The following is a 21,562-nucleotide window of genomic DNA, read 5'->3' as shown; positions in this document are numbered from 1 at the left end:
TGAAAAGGTTAGCTAAAGTGGTACCGTAATAGAAAATTACTTATATTCTACAGTATTATTGTAATTAAGCAGCACCCAACAGTGGAATATTTTCAGCATTGCCGATATTCTACGTACAGCTTCACCCAGTGCCCAATTTTCCCAGGTCATAGTAACAATATCAGAATGATATCCTTCTAATGAGTCCTCCAACTAACAGCAAAATTCACTAAGGAAAATGGTGATGAAGTCCTGTGGGCATTACTTAATCTAGCATGAGCAATATCTTGCCCAAAAGCCTCTCCCCACCTTACCCACTCCCTCCTTCTGTGACAGATTGGGGAAACTGAGGAGAAGATGCGGCGTGGGAGAGAGTATAACATTTTTTTTGCTTAGCAAAAATAAGATCTGTTGTAGAATTGATGATAATGTGAATGAATTGCAGCAAATACGTCACTCTGGGTAGTAACACCTACTCCCATTCCATTATCTATGTCCGTTGCAACGTTTCTAACCCCAGTCCTCAAGGGTCCACAAACAATTTAAATATATCTCTAATTAACAGATGAGAGTGACTGAGATAGGACAGTTCATAAAATAAAATAATTCTGTCCATCCCAAAATACAGGCATAGATTGGAGTTGCACAACTTTGCTTTTAGGTGATTTAATTTACATTATATTTGTTGTCAGGCTGTGCAAAGAAATATAAAATGAGCAAAACTTCCCTACCAGTTTCGGCTACTCTGCCCCTCATTCCCTCCTTCCATGACAGATTGCCACTGGTGACTAAGAAAAGAGACAGAGATAGTTAGGAACCTCCCAAGGGTAGCATCATTTGAATGTATCAGGAAATGCATTACAACATGGGAGAAGGTTTAATTGGTGTGATTTTTCTGGTAAGTGGGGGCAACATGATAAATGTATTTTATTTGGCCGCATGAAGAACTGCTTTCATCTTTGTAAGTGAGCCCACTAAACACATAAAGAGCTGTGAAAGCAAAGACAGACTCAACCTTAAAGGGAACCCGAGATGAGAGGGATATGGAGACTGCCATATTTATTTCCTTGTAAACAATGCCAGTGGCCTTGCAGCCCTGTTGATCTTCTGGAATAAGTAGTGTCTGAGTCAAAACTCTGGAACAAGCATATGGCTAACCGAGTAAAACCTGAGTCAGCTGAGTCAGAGTACCTGATCTACTGCATGCTTGTTCAGGGTCTACGGCCAAAAGTTTTAGAGACACAGGATCAGCATGATAACCGGGCAACTGGTGTTGTTTAAAAGGAAATAAATATGGCAGACTCCATATCCCTCTCACCTCTGGTTCCCTTTAATGGATGTCTGATTATATCAGTATTCTACTATGGCCTCAATTCACTAAGCAGTTTAGACTAGTCTACTGATGGTTTTAGTCTACTGATGGTTTGGTGTATTTCAGACGTGAGGATGGAGCTTTTAAATTAATTATGCAGGAGTTTAATTGTATCCAGAGGAGAGCTCATCAAAGGAGAAGGTTGTCAGTCATAGCTACTCGTATCCAGGGCCGGTCCTGGACTTTCTGCTGCCTGAGGCAAAGATCGTAAAGGCGCCCCCCCCCCCCCCCCCAATATTTCTACAAAACATGAGCGGCGGCCGGCGGCACTGCGGCAGCCAGCCAGCCTTATCATCATTATCGACACGTCGGCGGCGCTCGCTGCTCAGTGACTGACCGTGACAATCAGCCGCAGCCAGGGCAGCAGAGCGGGCGGCGGCAAATCAGCAGGCTTAGGCACTAGGCAGCGTCACCAGCATGCAGCCTTGGAGGAGACAGGAGAGGCCGCAGAGCTCAGAGTCATCGGACTCGGAGGCCGGCGGCAACAGTGCAGTTTCTAGGCTAAAATGCACCCAGGGCGAGGGTGTAAAAATTGCGCCCCCCCCCCCCGGTATAGGTAACCAGCTATAGGTCCCCCCAGAGTATAGGTGGCCAGGCATGGGTGAGCCAGTAAAGTTGCCCCCAGTATAGGTTAGCCAGGTAGTTGCCTCCAGTATAGGTAGCCAGTATAGTTGCCCCCAGTATGTTAGATAGGCAGGCACCCCCCCCCCCCCCGGTATAAGTTAGATAAGTAGGTGCCCCCAGTACAGGTTAGCTAGGTAGGTGCCTCCAATATAGGTAGCCAGTATAGTTGCCCCCAGCATAGGTTAGATAGGTAGGTACCCCCAGTATAGGTTAGTTAGGTAGGTGCCCCCAGTATAGGTAGCCAGTATAGTTGCCACCTGTATAGGCTAGCTAGGTAGGTAGGTGCCCCCAATACAGGTTAGATAAGTGCCCCCAGTATAGGTTAGATAGGTAGCTTCCCCCCAGTATAGGTTAGATTAGGTCGCTGCCCTTCAGTATAGGTTAGATTAGGTAGGTGCCCCCAGTACAGGTTAGATTAGGTAGGTGCCCCCAGTATAGATTAGATAGGTAGCTGCCCCCAGCATAGGTTAGACAGGTAGCTGCCCCCCAGCATAGGTTAGATAGGTAGCTGCCCCCCAGCATAGGTTAGATAGGTAGCTGCCCCCCAGTACAGGTTAGATTAGATAGGTGCCCCCCAGTATAGGATAGATAGGTAGCTGCCCCCAGTACAGGTTAGATTAGGTAGGTGCCCCCCAGTATAGGATAGATAGGTAGCTGCCCCCAGTATAGGTTAGATAGGTAGCTGCCCTCCAGTACAGGTTAGATTAGGTAGGTGCCCCCCAGTATAGGATAGATAGGTAGCTGCCCCCAGTACAGGTTAGATTAGGTAGGTGCCCCCCAGTATAGGATAGATAGGTAGCTGCCCCCAGTATAGGTTAGATAGGTAGCTGCCCCCCAGTGTAGGTTAGATAGGTAGCTGCCCCCCAGTGTAGGTTAGATAGGTAGCTGCCCCCCAGTATAGGATAGATAGGTAGCTGCCCCCCAGTATAGGTTAGATAGGTAGCTGCCCCCCAGTATAGGTTAGATAGGTAGCTGCCCCCCAGTATAGGTTAGATAGGTAGCTGCCCCCCAGTATAGGTTAGATAGGTAGCTGCCCTCCAGTATAGGTTAGATAGGTAGCTGGCCCCCAGTATAGGTTAGATTAGGTAGGTGCCCCCCAGTATAGGATAGGTAGCTGCCCCCAAAACAGGTTAGATTAGGTAGGTGCCCCCCAGTATAGGATAGATAGGTAGCTGCCCCCCAGTATAGGTTAGATAGGTAGCTGCCCCCCAGTATAGGATAGATAGGTAGCTGGCCCCCAGTATAGGTTAGATTAGGTAGGTGCCCCCCAGTATAGGATAGATAGGTAGCTGCCCCAGTACAGGTTAGATTAGATAGGTGCCCCCCAGTATAGGATAGATAGGTAGCTGGCCCCCAGTATAGGTTAGATTAGGTAGGTGCCCCCCAGTATAGGATAGATAGGTAGCTGCCCCCAAAACAGGTTAGATTAGGTAGGAGCCCCCCAGTATAGGATAGATAGGTAGCTGCCCCCAAAACAGGTTAGATTAGGTAGGTGCCCCCCAGTATAGGATAGATAGGTAGCTTGCCCAGGTAGGTGCCCCCTCATAATGGCGGAGGGGGGAGCCGGAGCCGCGGTGAGGGCAGCCCGACCTCTCCCTCCCTCTCCCCGGGCCGCCCTCCATGCTCCCCCCTCGGACTTCACTTTAGGCAGCAGAGTTAGCGTGCAGGGAAGCGCTGCTGTACACAGTCACAGCCTGTTACTCACCTCCCTGGATCCGATCGCCGCTCCCGCCCTGCTGGTCTCCTCTCTGCCTAGCCGGCTGATACATTACACACGCGGCTGCTTCCTGTGTAAACAGGAAGCAGCCGCGTGTGTAATGTATCAGCGGCTACATTGCAGAGAGGAGACCAGCAGGGCGGGAGCGGCGATCGGATCCAGGGAGGTGAGTAACAGGCTGTGACTGTGTACAGCAGCGCTTCCCTGCGCGCTAACTCTGCTGCCTAAAGTGAAGTCCGAGGGGGGAGCATGGAGGGCGGCCCGGGGAGAGGGAGGGAGAGGTCGGGCTGCCCTCACCGCGGCTCTGGCTCCCACCCCCCCCGCTCAGTCACAGCCATTCATCTGGTGCCGCCCCTCCACTTCCTGCCGCCTGAGGAACCCGCCTCACCCCGCCTCATGGGCGGGCCGGCCCTGCTCGTATCTTTAGACCTCGTATGGTAATTAGACCTAATTACCGAATGTTTTAGACCAGTTATAAAAACAGGTCTAAAACATTCGGTAATTATTAGTGAATTCCCTTTTGATGCGACTGATTGCTGGTTTACACCAAATATCAGTAGACTAAAACCATCAGTAGACTAAAACCATCAGTAGACTAAATCCATCAGTAGACTAGTCTAAACTGCTTAGTGAATTGAGGCCATTATTGTGCTAAAACAGTATATTAATACAGGATACACTACTTGGTTTTATTTAGCTTTATTACAGGTGCCATATGTTGAAACAGCATTGGATGAAGCAGCACTTGTGTTCATTTGCAAGGCTAGATTGACAAAACACATGAACTATCCTAAGTTAAGGCCTTTTATCCTTGTGTGTTCATTGATCTACTGATGACATACTGGCCTACACTTCACACATTAACAAAACGAACTAGAAAAAGTGCTTTGTCTTAATGGAAGAAAAGACATTAAACAGTCGTTTTCTAATGCACATGAAGAGGATGTAGCCCGCCCCGGCTAGTACTCCCATGATCAGAGTACTCCCGAGGATAGAGGGGGCCCGCTTCTTGGCCACACGGAAAGCTGTGGGCAATACAGCAGAGATTAAAATATTATTGACATTCCCAAGAACTTCATTGAAAGTCTTTCTCTCTAGGATCCGTTCGTAATACGCTTCCAAGAGTGGACGCTTGCCGTTCCCCCAATTTCGTCTGGCGAACCCCAGGAACTTCAGTCGGTGAAGAGTAACAGCTAACGACACATCTGCTAAACTGAAGAACTGTCCACATAGCCAGGACTCATTATTTGTGCCTTCCTCTGTAGTTGAGAAAAAAAAAGAAATGATAACTTGCTAATGACCATTTCTTACATGTAAATATAATAGAATAGACTTATAGCTAGAGATGTAGGCGAACAGCTATGGGCCTGTACTACTTCCGGTTCATGCTCTCTGAGTAGTACACATGCCCTGGACCAGACGCATTCCATAATACGCATGCCCTGGCCCAGCGGTGCGTGTCCTTGATTGCGCGCCTGTGGTCGGGCACACTTCGGACGCGCACTGCTGGGCCAGGGCATGCGTACTAGTGAATGCACCCAGGCCAGTGTATGCATACTACTCAGAGAGCGTGACCCGTATGTAGTACAGGCCCATAGCTGTTCGCAGGCGAGCTGTTCACCTACGTCTCTACTTATAGTTACTGGAACTTCATAACACAAAGATTAATTTCTAAACTACACATTTATATAGTTTTCCTGATCTTCTAAACTATGAACATAAGTTGTCACCTCCCTACATTTCCTTACTAATCTCCAGATACCATCCCGCCCGAAACCTTCACTCCTCCCACCTTTGCTCCTCCCAGGAGACTCTCTTGTCCTCTAGCTTAGTCACCTCCTCTCACTCATGCATCCCAGACTTCTCATGAATATCACCTCTACTTTGGAATGCTCTCCCACAACCAGTCCGTCATGCTTCGAGCCTGGAAACCCTCAAGCGTACTCTCAAATCACACCCGTTCAGAAGCCTATCATTTGCTATAGGTAGCATAGGAGGTTTACTGCCTCATCCCCTAACCCCTGTGTCTCCCTCCCTAATGTTTCCCAGTACCATCTAGATTATACAAGACAAGACAAATAACATTTATATTGCGCTTTTCTCCTGGTGGACTCAAAGGACAGGGACCTCCTCCTAGTATTTCTTATTCTGATGCAATTTATCATATGACATGCACCAGAATTGGTGATGACTCAAACCGTACTATGTATGTACTGTATAGGAACTTGTATTGTTGGAGGTCCTCGTTGCATAGAGTTTTGAACGTCTCATGTATCTATGCTCCCAACTATTTGTTTTGTACTATGTACGACGCTACAGAAGATGTTGGCGCCATATAAATTTAAAAAAAAAAAGATAACTTTCACAAATACAATGGGTTGAAGTCTAATAGCTGCCATATGCTCCAAAACCTTACTGGTTTGTAATTAAAGGACTTACGAGGCGAACACAAAAAAAAAAGTTAATTACCTCATGGCCATTGCAGTGCTCCTAGCAGACTATCAGCGCCTGGCCTGTCACTGTGTGGCCCTCTGTTAGCATTATCCAAGCTGTAGTTCAGGCCCCGACCCTGCCCAGGGTCGCCCTATCAATCAACCCACATGACTGATTGAGGGACAAGTCACGTCTCCCCACGCTCAGCGCTACTTGTCTCGGCTGAGGGGGCGTGGCTGACTTGTCCCTCAATCAGTCATGTGGGCGGCCGTGCGGGCACGCCAACATGATGTACAGAGCTGAGTGAAGGGAGCCAGGACGGGCCGGGGACAGGCCAGAGAACCTGCGCAGCAGCACTAGCGGCTAAGAACTGCGCAGACTCAGGATTTTTTTAAGGCGGCGTTTTGATCGCAAATTGATAGGGGGCCTGAACTACAGCTTGGATAATGCTAACACAGGGCCACACAGTGACAGGCCAGGCACTGATAGTCTGCTAGGAGCACTGCAATGGCCATGAGGTAAATAACTTTGTTTTCTATTACCATACAAAATGTACATTTTAGCTTGATTACATTTTTGGTGCACTATAATCACAAACATTCCACAGCATTGCTAACAGAGACTGTCAGATAGAAGTGTGAAAACCACTTGCCACTCCATGGACGCTTCCCTCCCTAAGTAAGCATTTCTTAAACCGAACTTCGGCTCAGGTTCTTTTTAAACTAGGATTAAGACACAAGTCTATGGCTATGGCTGGGATTAGATTGTGAGCTCCTCTAATGCTGGGGATACACGGGTCGACCCGGCGGCTCGATTAGCCGCCGGATCGACTCCCGTCGTGTCACCGCGCATCCCCGCTCGTCCCCACCGCCGTCCAGACCGATTCCCGCTCGATCCCGGGGATCAAGCCGGGAATCGATCCGGTGGGTCATCGGACCTGTCGGAAATTATCAATCGAGCCATCAGCGGCTCGATTGATAAGGGGGAAATGTACCGTGTATCCCCAGCATAAGGGACATTGCTATGGATTTTGTAAAGTCCTGAGGAAGATGTCAGCACTATACAAATATACAATAGTAATAGTAATAAAGATTCCATGCTGGCAAAAAAGTGCAGATAATTTTGGAATGTCACAGGTGGCTACGAATTGAAATTGAAAATACATTTAATAACATGCAAAAGTGTTTTAGTAAGAGGTTTTTTTTGGTCCAGTGTAGCCCCATACACACTCCTAGGAGTGCTGGTTCAACATGAGCTTGCTGGGCAATCTGTAACTCTGGGTGATTCAAGTCCTACCCCACAGAGCCACATTAATCCATGTCAAGCACTGATGAGGACCAACCCGTTTGAAACAATCTATATGCATGTTGGATTAGTGTGGCTCTGTACAATTAAAGGAATACTATCAATACCCAAGTGTTCTAAAATGACAGTGTACAAATAATGTCTAAGTAGCTGTGTAAACATTTTCCTACTTTGCATGTTAAATATCAGAGGCAAAAGCTGTAATTTATTGAGGGTAGGATTTAGCTATATTGGGACAAATCAATTGCAGAAGGGGTGTCTGCTTCAATGCACAGCCAGAGTTGCATATCAGACTACGGAAAGCAAATATCAAACATATCAAACTCTGAAAGCAAAAACTGTATGAAAAGCTGTGACAATTAGTTACATTTCCTCTGCTCTCTTCAGACACTTCAGTCAGAAACACAGGGCACAGAAGCTGCAGCTGTTGGGAGCTCTCTCTCGCTCTCTGTCACACACCGAGCTACACATATAGAGTTAACTGATCAAGTGTGAGGGGAATTTCCCCTCTCCTCATGGCTCAGTCTGCCATCAGTTTTGGCGTCAGTAAAGTTTGAAAGTATTTTGATAACAGTAAACAAAGAGGTTGCTACTAAAATGTATACACCAGTACTTAGCAGCACTTCCCAAACAATTCCTGTGTCAATTGAAAAAAATTGAAAAAAATATGTGAATCGATAGTATTCCTTTAACAAGCTGACACATCGTTGCATTCCAGCGGTTCTGGAGGGGTCTTTAGCTTTCAGGGACATAAAAGGATGATTTGCATATTCAGCAGTGATGCATTGTGGGATACCTCAGGAGCACACTCCAACCTGAATAATCGCAAATGCCTTCTGTTTTAAGCAGGCAAATTTCTGTGTTGTTTGTAAATGTCTAATAGAAGAACCGTCTGTTGCCATAAATAAAACCTTCCACTGCACCAAAATCACAACACATAAAACTACTAAAGACTGGGGTAATGTATAACACAACACTGGGGCTGAGGGCCTGTCCCCTTGACTAGCCCCTCTCAGGAATGAGGTTTTGGTCACCCAATAAATATATCTTTTATTTAAATATAAATTAAAATCAAGGCTGTACCAACATACATATTATTGCACAACATCACCCGTCACTAATTGGGAGGGGTGGTGGCTGTGGAGTACAGCAGCGCTGTATCCGGATCTACTTAACCATAGGTTTCTGAAAAATGGTAATTGCAAGTCTGGCAACCCTGGCTAACTGCCCAATTATATGTAACCGTATATAAATGTGGTCATTAGACAGAAACCGCATATGTACAAAATAAATGCAAAGAAGAGCAGTCAGAGTCAGAGAGCAATATACACACCCATGCACTAGAGGCCCAATTCTTTAGAGCCAAATACAGATGGAACAAAAACAAGGGTTCTACTCAACACAAACCGATTGAATAAGTGCATCTGCCTAGCCTAGTCGTCACGTCAATCCGCAATCAAGGGTAGGTGTAGAGTCACAATCCCTTATTATGTCTCCTGATCAGTCTGTTAATCTGTGCATCTGCCCTCTAGTGATCTTGGCAGTTAGCACTGCATAACATACTGTATGTGGGTAACACAACCAACCCCCACAAAACAAAAATGAACACCCAACAATTAAACCCAACATGTTTCACCCATAGATGGTACAGGCTTCGTCAGGGGAATACATATGACATCACTCAGTGAAATTTAACAAGTGAAACAAATAAGTGCAGTACATAGCAGCATACAGCCCAAGTCAGAGCCAAAATGTGTCTCTATGCCTGCCAAAATGACTACAGGATTCTGACTAGTGGCTATGGACAATTCAGAAACATGCTCTTGCAATGCCACACATTCATAAACACACATTATGAGAATACAGCACCCTGACCTGGAGTTTCCTCGCTCCGTCTCTGTAGCTCTGTTTCCACCTGATCCAGGACTTTTTCCAGTTCATCCAATATTCTTGTAAGGTACTTTATATTATCATGCTCTGTCAGTTTGCTCTACATGGCCATACACAAAAACAGATTGATTAACACATAGACTCAAACTGTGATGATGAATATATGCAAGACTTTTGTTTTAATTTCACTTTACAGTGTCAAAAGACCTTCGCCACAGGGAGAGTGACTGTACAGGGGTACAGGGAAGGGAGGAGTGAGGCTTGCTGGTGGAAGATAAAGTATCGTTCTGCTCTTCTCTATAGATGGGGGGGTGGCAGGAGAAGGCCCACAAATACAATGCGATGGGGGAGTGGGGGAGGAGAAGGTAGGGTGGAGAGGGTTTTGTAGGGGGGCCCAGATGGCAGAATTTTACAAGGGGGTCCGCCTACTTCAAGGTACACCCCTGCTTGCTAAACTACAGTATGAGGTTAGATCTCTCTAGAGAGCAACAAAGTCTAATGCCAGGTTTATTTTAGCCATACGATAAGCCTACCAGTAGCCATTAGCAGGAAGTTCACTGTGTTGGTGTACATTTTACTGAAAGAACAACAAACAAGTCATTAGACTCTATTATTTCTAATAATCTGATACCATTGCTGGCCATACTCAAATATATATGCACTATTTTTATCTCATTTTCTAAAAAAAAAAAAAAAAAAAAAAAAAGAAAAGTTAAAATTATTATACATCTGAATAATTTTATTGGTACTGAGTGATGTTGTCATCAGATTTCATCAAATTGGTTGCAGGACTCGATCGGACATGCCGCAAGATGTAGGGCTGACTTGCTAAGCGATATCGGGACGAGCAACACTAGTGTATAAATGTACGTGTGTGCTGTGTGCGTTTATACATTACAAACAAAAACAAACACAGAACATTTATATCATGCTTTTCTCCTGCAGCCACTAGGGCACACTCTATAGGCAGTAGCAGTGTTAGGGAGTCTTGCCCAAGGTCTGCTACTGAATAGGTGCTAGCTTACTGAACAGGCAGTAACATTACCTGTACTGTGTGGCGGTTCCTGTCTATAGTCCGAATTAGCCACTCCTCCCCCCCCCCCATACACGCCCCAGGTGCACAGCACACCAGCAGCACGTATGCAGCTATTGGAAGAGCAGCATATTCGGAAGACAGACGGGCACCACAACACAGGACAGGTAATGAATAAATGCACACACAGCCAGGGGGCACATTTATACACTAGGGGCTGCGGTGGACGTGGCGGACTCGGCTAATTCCCGAGATATTTCATGCTGGAATTGATCGGGAATCAGCCTGCGGTGTATGGGCAACTGAAAGATGAGATTTGTTTCTTGGTCAAATCTGCCCATCATCGCTAGATGTATAATTTGTCCTGCAGCCGGCAATGATATCAGTCAGTTCCGGAGAGGTGCAAATATGCAATCAGCAGACATCAAAGCAGTCTCATAGAGTTTCTTACTCATTTTTTACTGTGTTTAATGTTTCAGAGGAAAAAAATTAGATGACAATACCACTTTAAAAAAACAATTTGATTTCATGTAATGTAAACTTTATGGCTCTCCCATTTGATAAATCCATCATATGTGATTGAAAACTATCATAATTACCGTAATCAACCATTCCTAATTTGTCAATCTGATTTTGCATAGATGCACTTGCTTTAATTTATGAAAAGCAGCATTGTATGATCACAATTAAAACAAGTCACCCTGATAAGACTTACTTTAAGGCGTTTCTGTTTTGCATTGTAGGCATCTTCAAGATCTGGATTCTCTTGAGCAAGTTTCTTGAGTTCAGATTCCGTGTTTCCAATCTGAACTAAATCAAAATTGAATTGGATAAGACCACTCTATTCTCGCAATAAACCATTAGAATAGCCATCAGAGCTGCATGTAAAATAGTTCCATCTGAGATATATGTACAGAATAATTGAGGCAATGCAGAAACAGGTACCATAATTACTTTTAATAGATAACCAATCAGTGCTACTAGTCGAGCTACTAACTAAACGTAAACACTGAGATATCCACTTTATGCAAGAGAAGTACAATATTTGTCTTGGTTCAAACAAGTTCAAATTTCACAGTCGTTTTCAGCACAAAATAAAAATACCTGTGCAGTCTAAACATACCTAGCCTGTGAGCTTCTCCAAGATCAGGTTGTAACAGGCTGAGGTTATTGGACTTTTATCTCCCAGCTGATTAGTCCTCTAAAGACAAACAGCTAAAATCCTGCTGGAGTCATACTGCAAAAAGAAATGTGTTACATCCACAAAAGATCATATATTCCTTCCATTTGGTCATTTGTTTAAACCATCTTTTTTGCCCATAGTGGCAATTTCAGAGAGAGAGAGAGAGATGGCGTCCCAGATTTCTTTCATTTTCACTGCCATTTGAATCCACTCTGGCGTATTGTGTCATCCCTGAGATACTGTAGGTGCTCAGGTGAGCAGATGCATCTCACCTGAGAACCTATCTCAGGGACGACACAATACGCCAGAGTGGATTCAAATGCCAGTGAAAATGAAAGAAATCTGGGACATATAAACCGGCCATCACGCTGTCTCTCTCTCTGCTATCTCTGTCTCTCTCGCTGTCTCTGCAACCACCACTATGGGCAAAAAAGATGGTTAGACAAATGACCAAATGGAAGGAATATATGATCTTTTGTGGATGTAACACATTTCTTTTTGCAGCATGACTGATCTTCATCATGCTAATGTAAAAAATATAAATAAAAAATGTCACTATCTATCAAGCATGATACATTTACGTTGCAGGCCCCTTGCACACTGTGTCATGCCGCAGTACTTTTCCCTGCCGCAAGGGCCATGCATGTCTGTGGAGACTTGCACAGTTCATGCAATGCAACACGGCGCGACATAAGTATCCAAATCACCGTAATGCCAATTGCAAAGGACTGATGAGAATCCCAATGACGTACTTCGTGCCTAGCCTGGAGTACGTCACTAGGGGGGTGGGACTATGCATATGATCCTCTCGCCGCACAATGGTACTGGGTCAAATGAAGCCTCATTTCTGCGGTGGGATGCAGAGCATGCAACGCATCACAAAAATCCAGTGTAAAAGCAGCCTCATTGTTTCTCCAAGTCTAACAAAGAGACTTGAGCCGCAGTGAGCTGGGCACAGCGTGGGCTGAATGACTGCCCACCCTGCTTTCCCCCCCTCACCAGTTCGCCCTGAAATGGTCATCTTAAACCACGCCCCCTGCTGAAAAAATCAGGGCGGTTTTTGCCCAAAGTCTTGAGTTCAGATGTCCTCTAACAGGCGATCAGTGATCAAATGGGTGAATAACTCGCCCGCTCACCATTAAATGGTAATTAATCTTAAACCGTACCCCGTCACTTACCCCAAGCCTTCCAAGAGGTTTGGAGTTCTGAGGCCACCCCCACCTGTGTCACCATAGCCCACCCCCAGCTCAGCAGCCGTGGTCTAATAGGCTGCTGCCGAGCTGGGGGCAGGCTACGGTAACAGGTGGGTGTGGCCTCAGAACTCCAGACTTCTTGGCAGACTTGGGGAAAGTGACGGGGTGGGGTTTAAGATTAATTACCATTTAATGGTGAGCGGGTGAGTTATTCACCCATATAATCGCTGATCGCCTGTTAGGGGACAATACAGTCTACATTAAAAAAAACAAGCACTATATATGATTCACTGGCTTTACTCTTTAAGAGATATGCGACTGAGAATAGCGAAGATCTTGCCAGCTTACATACAGTATATTCTCTGGCCCTGCAGTCTCTCTGACTAATGTACGAATGGCCAGATTCACACGATAGTCCTGAAACCTCAGCTCTGTCAGGGCTTTATAAACCAGAGGTACTGTCTGCTGATCCTGTACTATGTATATACAAATGTTCTGTGTCTGTATATTGTACATACCGCGGATCCTGGAACTGGCGTATGCTGGAATCAGGGAGTCCACTGTTAGCTCTGGGTGTAGGATACAGCCGTGAGTATAGGCATCCATGGGCAATGAGTCCAGTAGCTCTCTGTAGTGCTGCACCCTGAGGTAGTATGCACTATGTTCTTCTGGTACAAGTTTTGGTGTTTTCTCTGTAAATTGCACATGAATATGTAAACAGACGCAAACCAGAAGGATCTTATCTGCTTTCTACATAATCAGCAAACCTTTCCATAATTCCTAAAACTGATTTCCAGAGTTATATATTTTGTTCCTTCCTCCATCCCTATTGCCCAGACACAGAAAAGGATTAAAGGGGCCCATACACTTAACAATTTTCCAGCCGATATACAGCAGATTCGATCACTGTGATCGAATCTGCTGTGAAATCGATGCACAAACGCTGACCGAATGATCGATTTCTGTCCGAAATCGATCGTTCCCATCGATCCGACCGTGCAGAAGATTTGACTCGATCGCCGGCGGGTCGGGAGTGCGTCGTTAGCGGCGTTCAAATGTCCGACAACCGACGCTAGCGGCAATACATTACCTGCTCCGCCGGCGCCAGTCCCCTGGTCTCCGCTGTCCCTTCTCCGGCTGGCTTCACTTACTTCCTGTCCCGATAGGAAGTTTAAACTGTAGAGCGCCCTCTACTGTTTAAACTTCCCCCGGCAGGAAGAAAAGTGAAGCTGGAGCCCAGAGCGTAGAAGAAGCCAGCGGAGACAAGGGGACTTGGGCCGGCCGGATCAGGTAATGTATGTGTGGGTGGGGGGCGGCAGCTCCACACATTGTGAATCGGTTTCATAGTGAAATCAAGTCCCAATCTGTTTGCAGTGAAGGCAGCCATACAATCCCTCTCTGATCAGATTTGATCAGAGAGGGATCTATCTGTTGGTCGATGTGATGGCAAATCGACCCGTGTATGGTATGGGGCTCTAGGCAGGATAGCAGTTTTTGCACCCTGCTGATGGTCACCTGGCTTTTTAGTAAGATTTGGTGGGGGCTAGCCATTAGGCCCCTAGACCTTTTCCAGGTCCTAGGCAACTGGCTAGGTTTGCCTTGAGGATGATCTGGCTATGCCCAGGCATCATAGCAATGGTATGGCTTTTTTGAAAATTAAGAAAAAATGTAAATAACAATCGCATGATGGACACGTATGCCTAGACCATTAGGACCAATACTGAACACCATAAGAGCATGGAAGTCTGAGTCATGTCCCGCTTTAAAAATTATTGTAATGGGATGGTGAGTGGCAGCCATTCCCCTTTCTATAAGTTATGGCATGACTCTTGATCTAAGAGGATGACTCCAGGAGAAAGAGACCAGAGGCTCTGACATGACTGTCAGTAATAGATTACAATGGCATTAATAGGCTGTTTCAAACAAACTCAAGCATTGCTAAGCTCAGGTCATGGGAGACGGATGGTTGCAGTAAAAAAAAATCTATTCCTGGGTATCTGCTTTACATTGCAGTCATACTACTATTCCAGCACAGCCTTCTGTGCTGGACCTGTGAACCCTCTCTCTCCAGCACAGGCAGCTTATATGGACAAAGACAGTAGCCTAGCTTAGGAGCTCTGGGTCCCAGTGCAAGATTTACATTCCCCAAACCCCGCAAGCGCTCGATACACAGCAATTAATATGGAGCACCAAAGCCTACCAAGGACAACTGCAGTGCCAGAGAGGTGTAGACTGGGAAGGAGAACAGTCTATTAATGGGTACAACTAATCAAAGATCATATAGAGGTGATCATCACCAGCTTAGCACCAATAAAGAGGTAATAAAGTTGAAGGAGGGTCCCTGCTGGGCACCTCTGGTCCTGGGGCACTGGCACGGTCATTACCTCTGCATTCCCTATTGCTATGCCATTGGACAAGGAGCTGTATCCCAACTCCCAAATCAGTAGGAAGACAGAAGTGCCTCTATAGGCCCTCCTGAAAAATGGGGCATGGCAGAGAGGAAGCAGATTGGTCAAAAGGCTTAAACTCACAATTTTAAATAACTTCTTATCACAATAGGAGATTTTATATAACTCATCTATGCCATAGATATAAGGTTTTACCATCAAGAAATGTTTGTTCCAGATAGTCAATAATTTGTGTGGCTTCACAGATGATATGTTCTCCATGCACAAGGACTGGTACCTCCCCCGATGGATTCAGGCGCATAAACCAGGGCTCATTGTGCTCATTCAAAGGGAGACTGACGTCATGCTCTTCACATTTCAGACCCTTCTCCGCAATCACCAGCCGCACCTGGAATGAATCAGCAAGGGGAATTTCAGACAGAGAATATTCTTCTATATCCTATTTAGGACTTTTGCCATGTAGACATATTACCATATTCAGTGCTTGAACATGATGATAAAAGATTATTAGATGTAGACCATGGCTACACAGGCCACACTGCCCAGATTTCCCCGCTTGCTACTGCTGCCTTCAGACAAGCATTAAAGACAGTCTATCTCTTTCTAGAAATTTCCAGCACCCTAGGCATAACACCTTATAAGTAGGGATGGCAATGCTTAGGAGAACTCATGGAGACGCATGTAATCAGTTTCATCAGCTGACAGATTTGTATGGTTTGAATTGCTGGTCATGATCATATGTTAAACCAGGAAGTCATTACAGCAAATCAGAACCTTACAAATCTATCAGCTGATCAAACTGATCACATGCTTCTCCATGAGTTCTCCTAAACCTTGCCATCCCTACTTATAAGGTAATTTTCTTCTTTCTCTGGAGAAGCATGTGATCAGTTTGATCAGCTGAGAGATTTGGAAGGTTCTGATTTGCAGTGATGACTTCCTGGTTTAACACATGATCATGACCAGCAAATCAGAACCTTACAAATCTATCAGCTGATCAAACTGATCACATGCTTCTCCACAGAAAGAAGATTACCTTATAAGTAGGGATGGTAATGCTTAGGAGAACTCATGGAGAAACATGTTATCCATTTAATCAGTTGATAGATTTGTAAGGTTCTGATTGAGTTCTCCTAAGTATTGCCACCCCTACTTATAAGGTAACTTTTTTCTTTATCTATAAACTGTACTAAAGTGCATGCACAACTTTCCCAAAATTAACCAAACAGCATGATCCACACCAGGCATATTGACAGCCCATTGAGAGGTATAAGATTGGTACTTTTCAGCAACCAAGGCCTGCTGTCACCAACCGCCCCACCCAACACCATTCTGTCCAACGCCCTGACCAGTGATCACTGGTTTGAAGTAGTTCCCCTCTGAAGTGCTGCTCTGCCCCCAATTCAGCAAACAAGCAGTGCATGCTCTTTTCACTCATGCTCCCTGTAATTGTGTGCTCCTTCCTGAATTGGCACAGCAACAGATAGTGTTCTGGGCATGTATATTTGAGACATGATGCTTGTGTATGAGCAGTACTTGTCAAGTATACACGTGCACCTGGACAGGAGCACAAAATTATAGGGAGAGGGAGTGGACAGAGCCCATGCCAGGTGCATCTTCGGTTCTCCTCGGATGTACTTGGGTCTCCGATTACTTCCAAAGACTAATGAACCCACGCTCGCGCATGAACAGTGCATACTGCTTATGTACTTCGACACTTAAGTCAGAAGATGGAAAGGTGGTTCCCAGCGGTGGAACGAGAGGATGCACAGAGGACCAGGAAAGCTCTGAGGGATCCCAAGCCTTCCCTCTTCTTACGTCGAGTATGTAACTTTTTCTTCCCTTGGTGGATACAAGTATCCTTTAAGAGGGGCATACACCATTTTATAATATATACTGTACACCAGAAGTAATTTCTTAGACCTTTCTTAAAGGATACGAGGTGAAATTATCTATAGCAGGTTTACTTGCCTGGGGCTTCCTCCAGCTTTCCTAGAAGCCTATGTGTCCCTCGCCGCAACTCCACTCTCAGCTACTGTCCTGGGGTCCGTAAAAGCCATCAACCCTGCCAGGTTGGTGACTTCTGTGCATGCATGAGCACGCCGCTCGCGCAGAACCACAAGTGACATGCTCGCGCATGAACCGCCGACTCAGGCCGTTACGAAGGAGTGTGCAGGGGAGCTTTAGCAGTACTTTAGTAGCAATCATGATCAGGTTGACCAGCACTCAACTGATTAGTATATTTGCATTGTCTCCTTTCATTTTAGCAAAATCACAGAGAATGGTAGGGTTTGTTCCAAACGCCCTTTTTGCCAGCTTGATGCCAAGTACCAGCAGCAGTATGCAGCTTCCGTCAATGGGCCAGGCAGTGGTGATCAGATTTGTAAGAGTAAGGATTAAGTGGCAATCTGTTATCAAATTGCAAAGGCAACAAAATGTTTACTATATGTTTATAGCTAAAGGACAGAACATATTTGAAACTCAAGTCTCGTACAGATGTGCAAGGACTATGTACAAGGACTGTCAGCTGCAGGGCTCAGGAGTTAATCCCTTGTGGGATGGATTGCGTCTGAGTGATGTACAAAAGGTATGCTAGTCTACAGACTCGTGTCTCATCTTGTTGCTATGGAAGGAGCAGAGGGATGGCAGTGCAGAGCGCGATGGAAAGAGTGGGGTAAAGAGGAGAACAGCCTCGGCATGCACTCAGATGAGATGATTTGGCAGGGCTATACTGAACACACTAGATTCTGGGCATAAGCAGCCCCCGACTGAGAACAAAGCCTTAGGGCGGCTGACATGATTGTTTAGGGTATATTTCCGGTGCCTTTTCCAACTGTATACTGACATGCTGGCAAGCCATGCCCCATTGCTATTGTTATGCGATTCCACTGGGCAAAAATGTTGCCCCTGCTCATCCTTCCTCCCGCTCAAAAGTGCAAAACATTCTGATTGGCAGAGGGATGAATGTTACGTTTGGACTGGAAAAGGCAATTTTAAAATGATTAAAAAAGATGGTTTTGAAGACCATTGTTTCAAGTGTGTCTGGGTCTTTGGGCTGAAGGGTTAGCTATAGATCGTGGCACTTGGGCTAATATAAAAAGAAGTCATTAGGATAAGGCTATCCTCCATGCACACAGCATTACCAGATCCAGTCATAAACAATAATAACATGAAGGTCTGGAGAAGTGGCGAGGATGAGAGTGAGGAGATACAGTAAAAGGGAAAACAATCACCATGTCAAGTATCAGCTATCAGTGATAAGGACTCTTAGCAGATGTACGTTAGCAGAGCATAATCTTCCACAAGACAACCTAGGCCTAGTGGGTGACAAGTGGCCCAGCTGCAACCTTCTGTGACCACTCTCCCACTTAAAGGACAACTGAAGGTACAGTTATATGGAGGCTGCCATATTTCTGTCCTTTGAAAAATGCACATTGCATGGCTGCCCTGCTGGTCCACTGCTTCTAATACTTGTAGCTATTCACCCTAACAAGCATTTAGATAAGATGTTCCTGACAAATATTTGACAAGATTAGCTGCATGCTTGTTACAGGTGAGTGGTTCAGACACTACTGCAGCCAAAGAGATCAGCAGGGCTGCCAGGCAGCTGGTATTGTTTAAAAGAAGACAAATATGGCAGCATCCATAGCCCTCTCGCTTCCGCAGTCCTTTATGTTTACCAATAAGACAATAAGGGGAAACGAATGCCTTGCCTTGGATCCCACTTCCTATGCATCAGTGTTCTCCCAACCCAGTGCAATGTGAACGTTTGCAGCAGGTCGTATTGCACAGCCCTGGATGCTCAGTGCTGTTACTGTAACCGCATGGCTGATAATAGCGGCCCTGTACGGCGCTGTCCCGGTGCTGAAGCTGCAGCGCTGCAGCCGCTCCGCTCTCTCACCTTCTGGGAAGTGAAGGAGTGCGTCCAGTGGTAGAGGATCAGCTTGTCGTCTGTGGGCGATCGGGCTGCGGCCAGAGCATCGAGCTGCAGATCATCACCCATCTCTGCCGGGAGGACGGATGCTCTGCTGCTGCCTGTCACTGGGGCTGTTGGCTGCCGCAAAGCATTGTGGGAGCGCACATCAGCTGGTCCGTGTAGGAAAAGCGTGGCTAGGGGCTTGGTGTCTGGTCTGATCATTGGGTTATAATCGATGGTCTGACAATATTGTTGAATTTTGGCTGCAATTATTGCAGTTTCTGGAGCATCGCTGCATTCTATGTATATACGCAAATATAAGGTGTATGCATGCATATGTCTCATATATTTATACATAGGTTGCATACATTTTATGCTGGAAATTGTTTGGTGTATTTAGCCTCAAGTATGCCATGAGACAAGCTGACTTATCGAGCACTGTCTGCAGGATGGCATCTGACACCATGATGACTACAGCAGCCCAAACTACACATTTTATTTGGCAACATGCCTGTCAGTGATCTCTGATAAAGCATAAATGTGTCAAGCAAACAGGCTGAATGCATTTTGGGTTAGCATAGCTCCCAACTGTCCCTCTTTTGGAGGGACTGTCCCTCTTTCCTCATTTGTCCCTCTTTCAGGACTTTGTCCCACTTTCTATGTAAATATTTATATTTCTCTACTAAAAAAATGTGTTTGATTGACTCTAAACTTTTTTCCCATCCTTTAAACTGATATATTGCTAATTTTAAAATGTTAATACGGTATGAAGGAAAATGAACCAGAATAGAAAGGACCAATGTGGTTTGAATTATAAAACAACATATTTTTGTTATGAAGTCTTTATGGTATGCCTGACTAGCCGTGATCAGGGATGTGGCAGGGGTGTGGCTTAAGTGTCCCTTTTTCTCATTTCAAAAAGTTGGGAGGTATGGGTTAGTGTGGCTCAGTAAAATGTATTGTGAATAGGCTCATCAGTATTGTGACAGCAACATCAGCGGGAGCGAGGACGCACGCAGGAGCAGTTGTTTGCGACATTAAAGTCGCAAAAACCAGAAGCGAGCCACGGCAGGGACTGAAGAATCGTTTTGGCTGGCGCAGGCACAGGACTTCGGGGGGGGGGGGGGGAAGGGGGATGCGTAGAAGCCCCAAGTAAGTTGAACTCTTTCTTTTTTTTTTTTTTTGCAGGTTACAGTACTTTTTTAAACACTTAAAGGAAACCTAAGACAATACAAGTCTCAGGCTTTATACTTACCTGGGGCTTCCTCCAGCCCCCTCGAGGCCGCTCGGTCCCTTGCTGTCTCCCCGGTATACTGGCCGAGTCGCTCTTTGTTGCGCATGCCCAGCCGTGTAGTACTGCACAGGCGCACAATGCTCCCGGCTATGTGCAACGAAGCGCAACCCGACCAATTTATACGGTCGTCCAGTGGGAACCAGAGAGGCTCGAGAGATGATGAGGGACCGATCGGCCTCAAGGGGGCTGGAGGAAGCCGCAGGTAAGTATAAAACCTGAGACTTGTATTGTCTCAGGTACACTTTATTTATTTATTTTTTCAAACTCAGCATACCTTCAGGGAATAGCCCAACTCATTTTAAGGCTTCACAGCAGTGCTCCTTATGTCAGGTAAAATTGCATCACAGTTTGAAGAATCGTGTTTTGTTAATGATAATCAACAAAACAAAGAAAAAGAAAAACAGCCAACATGAGGCGATACAGAGATTCTCTCTTTTCATACCAAATATTGGAATAAATAATACTCTACACATCATCCCTATCCACACACCCCTGGCAAACCCCATATCCACACACCCATACAGTGCTGCCCACAATCACCCACACCCCTGGCAAACCCCAACCCAAAGTCACCCCCATCCAACCAGCTAGCAACTTCCCGACAAGAACCGACACAGTCAGGGACCCACCAAACGTCAACAAGATGATGCACGAGGAAATAAAAATACCCCTACCACATCCGAGCAAAAAGTGTCCAGCCCGGAACCATCCACACCCCCCACAAACTATCACAGCATGGGGGAGAAATCCAATGTCCTGCACCACTCCAAACTCCAAGGTACACTTTGAAGCTGAATTATCACAAATACCTTCTGTTTTAAGAAAGCAAAGTTATATACAGACAGTGCCCAACCCAAAACTGCTGCAGTGCAATACAGATTGACTTTTGATGCACAAATCTGTAGCATAATGCTCTAGATCTGTGATCATGGTTGTTGCTATCCTTTACTTCATATAGTGGGTACAGTGCCTCCTGGTATGCCCTGGGTTAACCTCCTCTGTTAATGTAATACTGAAGTTAACTGGGGGAGTAATTTAGAGGACACTGAGGGATATGGACTGAGACAGGGGCGGACTGACAACTCATGGGGCCCCCGGGCATTAGGAGATTATGGGGCCCCCATACCAGTGTTTCCCACCTTTCACGTTATATTTTTACAGACTAAGATATAATAATTTATTGACAACAGTAAATATGTTATATTGAGATAGTGT

General features: G+C 45.6%; 1 protein-coding gene across 1 annotated transcript; it reads right to left on the bottom strand.

Moving 5' to 3' along the window:
• Nucleotides 1-4,375: 4,375 nt before the first annotated feature.
• GDAP1 (ganglioside induced differentiation associated protein 1) lies at nt 4,376-19,191 on the bottom strand. The gene is made up of 6 exons (XM_068234828.1): nt 19,039-19,191; nt 15,333-15,525; nt 13,248-13,421; nt 11,069-11,163; nt 9,306-9,420; nt 4,376-4,951 (listed from the first exon to the last, which is right to left on the bottom strand). The coding sequence occupies exons 1-6, from the start codon at nt 19,138-19,140 to the stop codon at nt 4,566-4,568; spliced, it is 1,065 nt and encodes a 354-aa protein (XP_068090929.1). The 5' UTR covers nt 19,141-19,191; the 3' UTR covers nt 4,376-4,565.
• Between the last annotated feature and the right edge of the window lie 2,371 nt (nt 19,192-21,562).

This window comes from Hyperolius riggenbachi, chromosome 5 (assembly GCF_040937935.1).
Source record: "Hyperolius riggenbachi isolate aHypRig1 chromosome 5, aHypRig1.pri, whole genome shotgun sequence".
In the NCBI taxonomy this organism is placed as follows: domain Eukaryota; kingdom Metazoa; phylum Chordata; class Amphibia; order Anura; family Hyperoliidae; genus Hyperolius; species Hyperolius riggenbachi.
This window is presented reverse-complemented; position numbering and strand designations above follow the sequence as displayed.